The 12,218-nt window shown below is 63.3% G+C and overlaps 2 protein-coding genes across 5 annotated transcripts in view; one reads left to right on the top strand and one right to left on the bottom strand.

Annotated features, from left to right (window-relative positions):
• Window positions 1–2,627: 2,627 nt before the first annotated feature.
• Window positions 2,628–11,491, bottom strand: RNF166 (ring finger protein 166). Of its 2 annotated transcripts, XM_040633187.1 has the most exons (6): window positions 11,248–11,491; window positions 6,078–6,234; window positions 4,709–4,821; window positions 4,309–4,423; window positions 4,127–4,234; window positions 2,628–3,720 (listed from the first exon to the last, which is right to left on the bottom strand). In XM_040633187.1, exons 1-6 carry the CDS (start codon window positions 11,400–11,402, stop codon window positions 3,655–3,657), a joined length of 714 nt encoding a protein of 237 aa, XP_040489121.1. In that variant the 5' UTR covers window positions 11,403–11,491; the 3' UTR covers window positions 2,628–3,654. The 2 variants fall into 2 exon arrangements, with proteins under 2 accessions (XP_040489121.1, XP_040489122.1); XM_040633188.1 differs by lacking the exon at window positions 6,078–6,234 and having other exon boundaries at window positions 11,248–11,375.
• An 85-nt stretch (window positions 11,492–11,576) lies between these two features.
• Window positions 11,577–12,218, top strand: part of CTU2 (cytosolic thiouridylase subunit 2) — a 9,834-nt gene continuing 9,192 nt past the window's right edge. Inside the window, exon 1 of one of the 3 annotated variants that reach the window (XR_005835553.1) lies at window positions 11,577–11,743. Coding sequence is in view for 1 of the 3 variants with exons in the window: in XM_040633182.1 (XP_040489116.1) it covers window positions 11,679–11,743 (65 nt within the window). In the remaining 2 variants the exon portion in view is untranslated. The remainder of the gene's footprint in view (window positions 11,744–12,218) is intronic. The other 2 variants (XM_040633182.1, XM_040633184.1) reach the window with 2 other exon arrangements.

Below are 12,218 nucleotides of genomic sequence, written 5' to 3'. Positions count from 1 at the left end.
GTTCCCCGGAGTGTGGGTGTGGCTGGGATATCCTGACTTGGGGCAGCCTCATGGCTGTACGAGGTCATGGACTTGTGGAAACTGAGACCAAATGTTCCAGCCTAACGTCTGGTCAGAGTGGTGGCCAGTGTGTGTTGGTCACCCCCAGAGGAGGGGAGCTCATTCCATTCTGAGGCCTGTTACAGCTGATGCTGGTCCTTAATCTGGGGTCTGGGGGACATGCCTGTGTGAGACAGAAAGGGACACTGTCCCTTCCCACCCAGCTTGCTTGACATGCTGAAGAGTGCTGGATGTGGTGTCCTAGGCATGCCAGGGAACACGGGGTCCTAGGGGCTGGGGCCGAGCGGGCTGCACGTATGTGCTGGGCTGTGTCCTGCCTCGTGTGCATGTGATACATGTGTGCACACGTGATTGTGAGGCCGCAGGAACGGTTCTTGTGTGATACGGGCGTCAGGCATCAGCAGCAGGATGCCCAAGGCCTCAAGGAGAGGGGTTCACAGCGGGGTTCCCTGCTCTGCACCCTAATGTCTGCTCCCTGCGTGCTGGAGCTGGCCCTCGTTCCCAGCAGGTTGCTGGAGACAGGGAGAGCCACCCCATCTTGCGGACCTGCCCCCAGCTAAGCCTCCACACCGCAGCACGCACTGTGCTTCTCACACCAGCCACCAGGGGGCAGAGGCCAGCAAGCGCGGCCTGTCCTTGGAGGCTCACGGGAGAGGTGTGTCGGGAGGTTCACACCGCCGAGGCAACTTCTGTCCTAGGCGCGGGGCCTGAGCGCACGGGCCGGACAGGAGCCTTCTGGGTCCCAGTCCCGGGTCCTCAGCGCAGGCTTTTTGGAAGCCACAGGCTGAAGGAGCCAGCAGTGGGGCTTTTGGGTCCAAAGCACCTTCTCTGCTGGCCTGCTGGCTGGCTGCCGAGTTCAGGGGGACGCCTCTGTGGGGGTCCAGCTGGCTGTGCCCCCGGGCTAGGTCAGCGGGCTAAACTCTTAAACGTGCTAGGCTCCCGTGAGACCCAGGGCAGGGAACTGCGCCAGCGGTCGGGGTCTGGGGCTGGCAGGGCCTCCGCGCTCTGGGTGTCCTGCCTCTCGGCTTGCTGCCTGCCTGGCCCCATCCTAACATAGGAGGCCGTAGGTACCCAAGATCCAGACGTGGTTTCTCGGCCGCAGGGTGCATGTCAACGCTCCCCGCCGCGGGCAGTGCCTCCTGTGAAAGGGACGTGTGCACTCCAGGTGGGGGTGCCCCAGGACGCAGGGCTGTCTGGCTTTGTGTGGCGGTGGGGGAGGTGAGTGCCAGTGGTGGTCAGCCCTCGTGTGTATCAGGATGGGAGGGGGACCCTGACTTCCAGAAACTCCCAGGCTAGAGCGCGTGCGTGTGTGTGCGTGTGTGCGCGTGCACACGTGGCGGGGAGCCCTGGAGGCGGCTGTGCTGATTTACAGGGAGGCCTGGCAGGACAGCCCCATGGTGGCGAGTACAAGGGAGGCTGTTCATGGTGTGGCTTTCAGCCCGGGCGTCCCCACCCGACACTGTGGGGTCTGCTGAGCTCCAGCTCGCCCGTGTCCCCCTGCACCATGTTGGGGTTCACTCTGATGCCCTGCCCTGGGCAGACTGTCCTGGACACCGAGTCACTGGGCCTGGTGTGTTGGGGATGAGAGACCATGTGTGGACACTATCCTGGGGCTCTTGCCCCCGTGGCTGTATGGAGGGGACAGAGCTCCACAGGTGTCCTCGGGTGGCAGCAGGGACCCGCCACCACACCTGCTCCCTGGAACTGGCGTCCTCGGCCAGTGGGGTTGAAGAGGGGAAGGTGGGGCTGGAGGCTCCTCAGGGGGACTTAAGGGGGTGACCAGCTGTCACCGCACCCCCGAGTGGCCGCTTGTGCGGAATTGTTTGCCTGGCCGTGCCGTGGCTTCAAGCCCAGGAGACCCACCTGCTTCGAGGATCGGCCCAGAACACAGCCCTGCCTGAGGACCCAGAGCACCATCTCTGGCTGGACGTTCCACGTGTAAAGATTTTAAGTAATGTCTACAGCCAACATGGGGCTCGAACTTAGAACCCCAAGACCAAGAGTCGCATGCTCTAAGCCAGCCAGGCGCCCCGGACATTTCACATTTGAATGGCTCATTCCGCCCGCTAGCCCCTGCATGAGGCTGGGGGGCTGAGGTCCCATGCTGGGACACTGGGACAATGCCCAGGGACACTGGAAAGCAGGGAGAGCCAGCGTGGGGAGAGTGGCTGCTGCTCAGGGGTGTGGGCCTTCACCCTGAGGGCATCCAAAGACTGCCCGCAGGCCACCATGGCCACTGCTGGCCTCGGGGGACCTTATCTCATGATCAGGAAGGAGGTGAAAACCACCACTGCCTGGCAAACTTGCACCGTGTGTCACTGGGGACCAGATGTAGTTTGAGATAGGTCATGTTCCTGGGGAGCCTCAGGCTGAGGGAAGCCTGGGGAGGTGCCGTACTCACGGGGAGGGGCCTGGGGCAGGTGGGTAGCACTGTCCCCCCAAGTGCTCGAGCTGCCTGTGGACAGACACAGCTGCAGACCTCAAGCAAAGGGAGGTCACGGCTGCACCCCAGCCCCACCCGCTTTTCACCCTCCCAGATGCATCGCAGTGGTCAAGGTTGCTATAGATGCTTTGAAATGTTTTATTGAAGTTTTTTTTTTAAAGAGCAATAATTTATGCCGTGAACCGAAAGAGTAAGACGGCGTCTTCCAGCCCCACCCGTCACCCCCAGGGGTGGCCTACCGACCTGGTTTGGGGTCCCCCTGGGAACAGGACAGCGGGCGGGGGCCAGGACCCTGGCGGGAGGAGGCCTACGCTGCTGGGGCGGCCGCAGAGTCAGCGGCCACTGTAAGCGGGCGGCCGGGGACCCTGGGGGTTCTTCCTGGCGGTCAGGAAAGGGGACCTGACAAACAGCTCCTGGCGACCCCCGGGGACCCAGCAGAGCTGCACCAGGATCTGTCTGAGCAAAGCCCCAGGGCGTGCTCCGGCTCCGGCGTCCACGCCTCTTTTTCCCCTCCCCTGCGCTGACCCCACAACTGTTTATTTTTTATTGTTTTTTTTTAAAAATATAATTTTGTAAATGTTCCATAAAAATACTATTGTTCCTAGTCAAACACGGGTATTGCAATATGAAGAGTAATGCTCGGTCTTTGCTCTATAAAATGTGAAAAGATCATCACACTGGATAATATAGAAAAATGCCAGAATTTCTAAGTATCACAAAAGCCAGTACCGAGTGCGCGAACTGGAAATGCTGCCAGATGGCGGCTGGGGCTCCCCTCGCACTCCCTGCCCAGCAGCCAGGCCTGCAGGATGCCGTGGGGCACAACGGGTCTCTCTGCGTATGTGGAGGACAGCATGGCTTTGAGACAGACAGACCGCCGACTGCCCTCAGGCCCAAGGAGCCGGCCCTGTGAGGGCCGCCTGCTCAGCCCGAAGCACCGAGGGAGCCAGCAGCACTCGGCCAGGAGCACTGGTGGCCACCCTCCGACGACAACGCCCCTGGCGGGCTTGGGACCATACGTCCTGCAACACGGGAGGCCCCGCGTGTCCCACAAGGCGCACTCCCATGCAGGCGCTGGGCCTCAGAGAACCCGCATGGCCCGTCCCCTGAGGCGGCCCCGTCCCCCGAGGTCCAGGGGCTGGGCTGTGCCTTCAGTTCTCGGAGAGAGACAGAGCCAGGGCAGCCTGGAAGGCAGCTTCCTCATCGATGCTGTAATCCTGCAAGACAGGAAGTGAAGACAGGGGATGCGCCGGCCGCCTCTCAGGGCCAGACCCTCTGTCCGCCCCCTGGAGGGAACAGTGCTGCCAGGTCCAGGGCCATGGGGTCATGGGGTGGGCTGCCCACGCACGGGACCCACATCGGGCTCCTCCCCGAGGACACCACGGGGCTTCTGCAGCGCCGGCCCGCAGACACCTGGCCTGGAGACCGAGCGCTGAGCGGGTCTGTGCTTCGGACCGCACGGACCGGGGCTTGAGATGAACAGCTGCCACCAGGACGCCGGGTGATAGGGCCGTGAGCGTGGGGGGGGGGGTCTGCGGGCCAGTGGGGGCTTGGTGTGTGGGCCACCGCATATGGGGGACGGAGGGAGGGGTGGAGGCGGGGGTCGCGGGGGGGGGCACGCACCACGAAGGTGTCGTAGGAGAATTTGTGCCGGTGCAACAGGTGCTGCAGGAAGTTGGCGCTCTTGTAGCTGGGGTCCCCCCAGGGCATTGCCGAGCAGATGGGGCACACCTGCAACACGGGGCAGGGGCTGAAGCAGCGCTCGGGGGAGCCCGCTCCCCCCCCCTCCCGGGCCCGGCACTCACCACGCGGTTGGGGTCGCTGCGGTGGTTGTCCACACAGTGCTTGAGCAGCTCCTGCTGGTCCAGGTTGCGGGCCCCACAGTAGGGGCAGGTGAACGTGGACCTGTTGGGGACGGCGCTGCGGCCATGGTGGTGGGGGGTGAGTGGGGGCCGGCACTGCCCCCAACTACAGCGTGAACCACCCCGGGGCACCCCACCTGGCTCCCCCTACGTGCAGGGCCCCATCCCTTCCCCTGACGCTCCCCTGCTGGCCCTCCTTGGGGTCCCCTTCCTGCACGGCAGCGAGGCTGTCCACACAGGGGACACTACAGCCTCTCCCACCTCCTCCAGGGACAGCAACACGGGCCAGGAGCCACCCCTACAAGGAACAGGGGCTCTGAGCACTCGCAGTGGGGCGGCCTACCTGGGGATGGGCTGCGACGTGGGCACCACGGGGACGAACTTGGGACAGTTGGCCATTTGTTCCTGGACCTTCATGCAGGAGGAAACATGCACCCGCATCTTGGCCAGTGTCACCTAGGAAGAGAGACAGAGGTGGCATCAAGGTCAGGCTCCAGAGGATGAGAGGACCACCAGCCAGCAGGGCCCGTCCCTGCCCACAACGTTGGTGGCACAGCAGTGCTGCAAAAGCAGGGGGGAGGCTTCACGTGGGCCTCGCGGCCACGACACAAACTCCAGACACCCATCAGCAGGTGCGTCTGGCCGCCAGCTACTAGACAGGGGCAGCCCGTGAGACCAGAAGAGATGTGTCGGGGAAACAGCCCTTGCTACAGAAGCCGACGGACCGTGTTCTTGTGGACGGTCAAGCACCCTTACCAACGCGTACCAGCCCGCAGTGCGACCTTTTCCTCAGCCCGGCCTGGGGCACAGGTCCTCAGGGCAGGGAAAGGGGGCCAGGTGCGCAGACCTCAGTGTGGCTCAAGGGAATGACCCAAGAAAAGGGACAGGTGCAGTCACCGCTCCCTCGGGAGCAGATGCCACCAATCCTGCCTTGTCACCGACACCGACAGGCTGGGAGTCAATGTTTCACAGATAGGAAACACGTTCACAGGACCGAGGCAGCCGCGAGGAGGGTGCGAGCTTGGCGGGGTAAGGTCCCCAGGGCCAAGATCCCCCCCAGGTGTCCAGGGTAACAGGAGAAGGGCCTCTGAGGGCAGCCTGGCTCCCTGCTCTGCTCAGGCCTGCCCCGAGGGCCCGCGAGTGTGGACAGATCCAAGTGGGCCCGCTGCACATGCGAAGCCAAGAAGGCCCGGCCTGCTCTGTCTTGGGAAGGAGGCCAGCAGCCTCACTGCGGAACCCAGGGGAGCCCCGCACGTCCAGACCCTGGCCCTCAGGACAAAGCGACCAGGGGTGGCCTTCTGTGTGATGTTTATATTGAGCTGAGAGACGGCAGTCAAATAGCACAGTCAAAATCAGCTCCTGGAGCTGGGCCACTGTGAGGGGCTCCAGGCAGGGTGGAGAGACAGGCCAGGTGGGCGGTGGTGGTCAGCACTGGAGAAGCTCCCCCTCCATTCTGCCTGGGGCTCTGTCCCCCCATCAGCAGGGGTGAGGCTCAGTTCCCATGTCCCCAAATTAGCCCTACCACAGCGACCATACAACAACCTAAGACCCAGAGTCCAGGCCAGGCAGCAGGGGCGGGGGTGATGGGGAACGTGAGGGAGGCGCAGAGCACAGGTTCCTCTCAGCGGGAGAGGAGAGCGGGGTGGAGAGCGGAAGCAGGCCCTGCAGCTGCAGACCACAGCCCTGCCCGCCCCGGGGCAGGGGGTGGGTACCTTCTTGTTGCAGCCCCTGCAGGGCGCCTTGTAGGACGAGAGCTGCTTCTCCACATGGGCGGCCTTGTCTACCTTCTTGGGGTCGAAGGGCAGGCGGCACAGCGGGCAGAGGGGGGACGGCACCTGGAGGCAGGGCTGGAGGCACTCCCCGCAGAACCTGCAGGGGGAGGGGACATGGGCCTGAGGGCCGCTGGCTGCTTTGAGCCTCCCAGGGCAGCTCAGCTCCCCTCTGCCGTCAGTAGCACATTTCTGAAGACCGTCATTCCTGTTCCTCTGGCTAGATGACGACAGCGCCAGGTCCCCTCCCAGCTGTGGGTTTGTGGGGCCTACTGCCGTCTCCAGCAGGCTGGTGGAGCTGTGGCTGGGGCTCTCCGGGAGCCATGCTGGCCCCGCGGCCCTGGGCCCAGCCCACAGCTCAGCCTGCCTGTCTCATGGCCATGCGGTGATGCCCGCACCCCAGGTGCTCTAAGGGACACAGGCGGCACGGAGGGCTCTGGAAACCCTCCACCCACAAAGCTTTAGACAGTAAGATAACAATGCTGGGAGAGGAAACCACAGGGCTCCAGGGCCCGAGACTCACTGCACCGGGCCAAGTGTCCAGGCCAAGTGTCGCCAGCCTTGTGACAGTGCTGGAGCAGAGGTGTGGTGACGGAAGGGGCCTTGCTTGGGCTCCTGACCGCTGAGCAGGGACCCTCACAGCCCTGGGCACACACTCGGGCGCCCGAGGCTCCTGGTGCCGTCGCTGGAGATGCGACATCCAGAGGCCAGCCAGTGGTTACAGGTGTGCGTGGGCCGCAGCAGCAAGCCCTCCTCACCCCGAGGCCCCCCCCCCCCCACTGCGCTGCAGAGAACCGAGCGGCATTCAGGCAGAAGGAAAGCCAGTCCGCGGGGACACGGGGCTGGAGAGCACCCAGCAGGCAGCAAGAGGGAGCGTGATCCCAGGACCCCCTCGGTTCAGCTCCTTAGGAAGTGCTGTGGGGGGCCGCTCAGCTATGACCCTGGCCTGGAATCTACAGATTCTGAGAAGGAGGCCTGGAGGAGTGAGCACTCGGCCCTGGGACAGGGGCTAAGCCCCCACCCATGACAAAGGGAGCCCCTTTGAAGACTGAAAGGATCCAGGTGCGCACAACTGTGCCATCATCTGTGTGCACCGAGCGGGCGGGGCGGCTGTGGGGGCCACGGGATGTGAGGGTGTTCCCACGTGTACACGCTCAGCTCAGCTAAGCAGCCAGCATTCTCTCCGCCACCAACAGAGCTTCACTTCCTTCCCAGAAGAAGGCAGCCGGGGGTGATCCAGAGTCCCTCCTGCTGCCCACGCCTGGGCCCTCCTCCTACGGGCTGGATTCCGGTGTGGCCTCCACCTGGCTTGTCACCGTTTGCAGAGACACATGCACAGGAGAAGACCCAGCTTGGCCTGAGGCCCATCAGATGCAGGATTCCCAGCAGCCTCTTTCACCACCTGCCACTTACCTTACCTGGGGAGGGCCCGCCAGGCACCCCGGCAAGCGTGTGACAGAGGTGCCAAGACACCCACCCTGCAAGTGTCCCTGGCTGCCTCTCTTGCCGTTCCAAGGGTCTGACTAGCCTAACGGCCGACAGAGCCCTCTCACTTCGGCTGTCACTGGACGAGAGCTTGCTACCGTCACAATGGGTGCTCACAGCAGCACCACCACAAGAGCCACGAGGTGGAAACAAGCCACGTCGCCCACAGGTAACGGACATGCGGATGCGGCCTATCCCCAGGATGAGTGAGCTACTGGCGGACGCTGGCCACTGGGGTGAGTCTTGGGAACGCCAAGCTCAGGACATGTGTTGTGTGACTCCGTTGACACGGAAAGCCCGGAACAGACCCGTGCACAGACAGAGCGCAGCTCAGTGGGGGCTGCGGGGTTTGTCTGCAATGGGGACACCTACTCAACACGGGACACTCCAGGAACCACTGGTGTGTATACTTCGAAGGGGGGATTCTATTTCGACAAAGCTGTAAAACGCACGCGCAGGAGGGAAGGCCCCAGGAGCGCTCGGGGACGAGTCACCACACTGTCAGGGCAGGCCGCAGGACCACGTCTCCAACGACTGATGCACAGGTCGGGGTGAAGGGCACCTCTTTGCCAGAAGGAGGAGGCCAGGGAGCTTGGTGTCTTGAGAAGGCATGTGTGGACCCCTGCTTGAACCGGGACTCACCCGCCCGCCTGCCTGCCCCACAGCCCTGCTGGTCTGTGTGTCGTGGTGCCGAAGGAGCCGGAGGCACCATTGGCTGGCAGCCGAGTCTCCACACTGTGACCGTGGTGCTCAGAGCGGCCCCAGATAAGCAGCGGCCGCCTATTTTGGGGAGGTTCTGCCAGCACAGCGGACAGAGCCAGCTGAGCGGTCTGCTCTCTGCCTCCAGACCCGTGGGCATGAGGGGAGCAGCCTGACCGCCACTAGACGGGCTCCGGCGGCACCAACGCCGTGTCTCACTCCTGCCCTGGCCTCTCACACACACCGCTGTGCCAGCACAGGCCAACAGTGCGGGGGCCCACGAAGGCCAGCAGTTGTTCTCAGTGGCAGAGCCCGACTTCCAAAGCCTTTTCTGGATGATATCAATCGCCCACGTTCTGGGCCACCCACACACAGATGCAGGTGAGCTCCCCATGGCTGACCGAGACCCGTGCTTGTGGACAGCCAAGCAGGGAGTGACAGACCCTGCCCAGAGAAGCCCGCTCCTGGGTCTGGGTGCAGGTGGGCAGGGGGCCGTCAATGCTTAGCGGTCTGCAGGGTCTCCAGGGTCACTGCTGCAAGGGCACTTGTGGCGGGGAGGTGGGGGGCTCAGAGGCCAGCCTGGCCGACTGCCCAAGTGCAGCTCTGGCTTTGCTGCGAACCCTGGGAACTTCGCCTCTTCTACCAAAGAAACAGCAACAGCACCTACCCGATAGGGCCACAGCACGCCGACCACACAGGACACACGTGTCCTCATCATTCCCTACGTTTCCCCCTAAATGTGAGCGCTCTTATTTCTCTCTGATGTCTACTCACTGACTACATGTGGGGACGCAGAGGTAGAAGGACCTATGGGACAGCACCGATGAGAGAGCATGAAAGGAGAGCGGACGCCAGGGGAGGTCAGGCTGAGCCGGCCACAAACACGCACAGGCCCTCAGGGGAAGGCCCATCAGAGGGTCATACCCAGCCATGCAGCTTCTGCTTCCAGATGGGACTCACTGCCCAGGACGTCCCCCGAGTATGAGAAATAACCGGCTCCCTCTGGGGCCCCTGGGGAGCTCTTAGGAGCTCTTCCACAAGCCCCACTGACCTCCTGACCAAAACCCCCTCGCCACGACTTCTCCTCTTCTGTCTGGTGCTGCCCACACACGGCTGCTCGCATGACCAGAAACTCTGTTTTGTGGAGGCAGACTGTTCACGGTTAGGTGACTGTGCGGGACAGATACCTAGACTGCCAGCAGGTTCTTTTAAGGAAAAACGTGAGCCTTTCAGTCCTCTGCACTTGTTGGCCATGTGCCTTCACGACACCAGACAAGAAACTTAGGAAGAGTAAGAAACAGAGACAGAACAGACAGCTAGGGAGGAAGTCTTCTAGGGAAGATGCTGTGGAAGAGCTTCTCATGGGACCAGCCTCAGAAACAGAAGAGAGATCAGATTCTGCCAAGAAAAACATGGGTGGGGGATGGGTTTAGAGAACATGAAGCTTTCATAACAATTCTGTGCAGTGCTGTATTCTAAAGACCACATTTTAAGAAAAGACTTATCTGGAAAAAAAAAAAAAACTTGTGTGGAAAAAGAAAAATCTGTACACAGATTTGTACAGACCCGGAGACTGGAAATGCTGTGGCCCAGGGCTGGGTAAGTGTTGGTGCCGACGGGATCCCATCCGAAAACCAGGAAAGGCTTCCTGAAGTTGGGCCCAGGTCAAGCCTTGCAGTTCTCTCAGTGATGGGCTAAAAACTGCAGAGCACCCCCAAAAACACCCAGCAGCGCGTGCTTCCACGAACGGAGTCCCGTTCAGAGGCTGCCCCTGACAAGACGTCCCCAGCAGTGTGACAAAGTGAGACACAGGGCCCTTCCTGACAAGGTGGCTGTGCTCTCCTGGTGTGCTGCCTGACACGGAGGAGGAGGGAAGTGAAGGCTTTCTGGATGCCGACACTGTCCCCAGGTGATGAGCGGGCACACAGCTGCCCAGCTCCCCCTTTCTATCAGGAGCCTCCCAAGTCAGCTGCCCTTGTTTGCAAAATGTTCTAGGGGCACCTACCTGCCTGGATGCACCTATGTCCAACCCCTGGGCGCAAAAGCCCCACCGCCTCAGTGGCCCTGCTTGCTGGCAACCGAGCCTTCCCGACCCCGCTTCCTACCCTGCTGATTTCCGTCAAGCGCTGTATTGTCCAGCCAGGAGCCAGTCGGAGGAGAGTAGACACTCTGCTCTCGGCTCCCTTCCAACCAGGCTGGCAGCTCCCAGACTTGAGTGCAGCTCTCGGCTGGGAGGAGAGCCACAGTCTCAGGTTTCTGTTGCTGAAACACCCCTGCAGGACCCCCCTGGAGGCTCTGGTGCAGCTGGAAACCCTAGCAGGGTGCTTGGTGTCTGGTCCCGAAGGCCAGCCCGCCTAGTTCCTCAATGACGGATATGACCCAAGATCTCCATCAAAAACCAAAGAAAACGGTACCAGACTGTAAACAAGCCTCTCTCCTAACTTAAGGGAACACCTCTCCTCTGCGGTCAAGACAGGCAGAGAGCGGGTCCGAAAAAGAGTCGATAGCAAGAGCCACAAGGCATTTATTTACAAATGCCCACCCCGGTCTCCAGGGGACTGAATCGAAGGGGACTGGCGCAGAGGTCGCCTGCTGCCCTCTGAATACGCGGGTAGGCCCGCTGAAGCCGTCAGCGGACCCCAGGGAACCCGGGACCAGGCAGGGCTGCAGGTCGCCCGGTGCGCCGACGGGGTGCTAGGCTCGCCCGGGACTGGCGGGCAGGAGGCTGGGCTGAGGCGGAGGAACGCGCCCAGAGGACAGGGACGGCGCTGCGCAGGGAGCCCCGCGCCCCCCGCCCGAGTCCTCCGCGCGCCTGGTTCCGGGGCTGCGCCGGGCGGCCGCGGGCCTCGGGCCCCTTCCGGGGCGAGCGCGGACCCCTCCCCACAGCGGCGTGCCAACCCCGCGGCGTCCCGGAGGCCGGCGCACTCACGTGTGGCCGCAGCTGCCGATGGCCACAGGCCGGTGGTACACCTCCAGGCAGATCGGGCAGCTGTACTGCGCCTCCAGGCCGCTGTCGCCGCCCGCCGACCCGCCCGGCGGCTGCCGTTGCTGAGCCGAAGCCACCAGGCTGCGGAACATCGCCATCCCCGGGACGGGCCTGCCACCGCCGCCGCCGCTGTCCCTGTTCCGGCCCGGCCGGGCCAGGTCCGCGCGTCACCGCCGCGACGGCGCGGCGCTAACGTCATTAGGGAGCGCCCCGCCCCCGCCCCGTTTGTCACGGTCGCGGCGCCGCGGCGCTGACATCATTAGCGCGCGCTCCGCCCCCAGCCCGCTGGTCATAGCCCTGCTGGCGTCCCGCTGACGTTATTAGGGCGCGTCTCCCCGCCGCCGCCGCTTACTACGGTACGACCCAGCGCAGCCATGTGCCAGGTTGGCGAGGACTACGGGGACGCAGCGCCCGAGGGTCCGCCGCCACCGCGGCCTGGGTAAGAGCTGGGCGTCCGCACCCTCCCCTCTCCTTCCCGGCGCTCCGGGCGGGCGGCAGAGTCCTGCCCCGAGAGCCCGGCCCGAGCCTTGCCGTCAGCCCCTGGCGCCGCGCGTGGAGGCCAGCCGACCGCCGAAGCTGGCGCCTAGAAGCCCCGGGGTCCCGGTGTGGGCAGCACCCTGCTCCGCAGCACCCGGTGCGCTTGTCATTCTTGTAGCCTGTGTCCTCAGTTGAGGAGGAAGTCGGCCTGCCTGTCGCTTCCTCCCTCTGTTTGCATCTCTCTCCTCCCATCCACCCGCAGCAGGTTGTCTCTCCAGGCATGCCAGCCGTTGAGAGACAGAGGTGGCCTCCGTGGTTTTCTCAGCTGGCAGACTAACCCCCTCCCCCCACGGCTCTTGTATTTGTTCATATTGGTGGTCTGGATGAGTATGTGCAGCTGCCCGCATCAGCTTCTCATACACTTCGGGGGGGGGGGG

This window comes from Ursus maritimus, unplaced genomic scaffold, assembly GCF_017311325.1.
Source record: "Ursus maritimus isolate PB19 unplaced genomic scaffold, ASM1731132v1 scaffold_19, whole genome shotgun sequence".
Taxonomy (NCBI): domain Eukaryota; kingdom Metazoa; phylum Chordata; class Mammalia; order Carnivora; family Ursidae; genus Ursus; species Ursus maritimus.
This window is presented reverse-complemented; position numbering and strand designations above follow the sequence as displayed.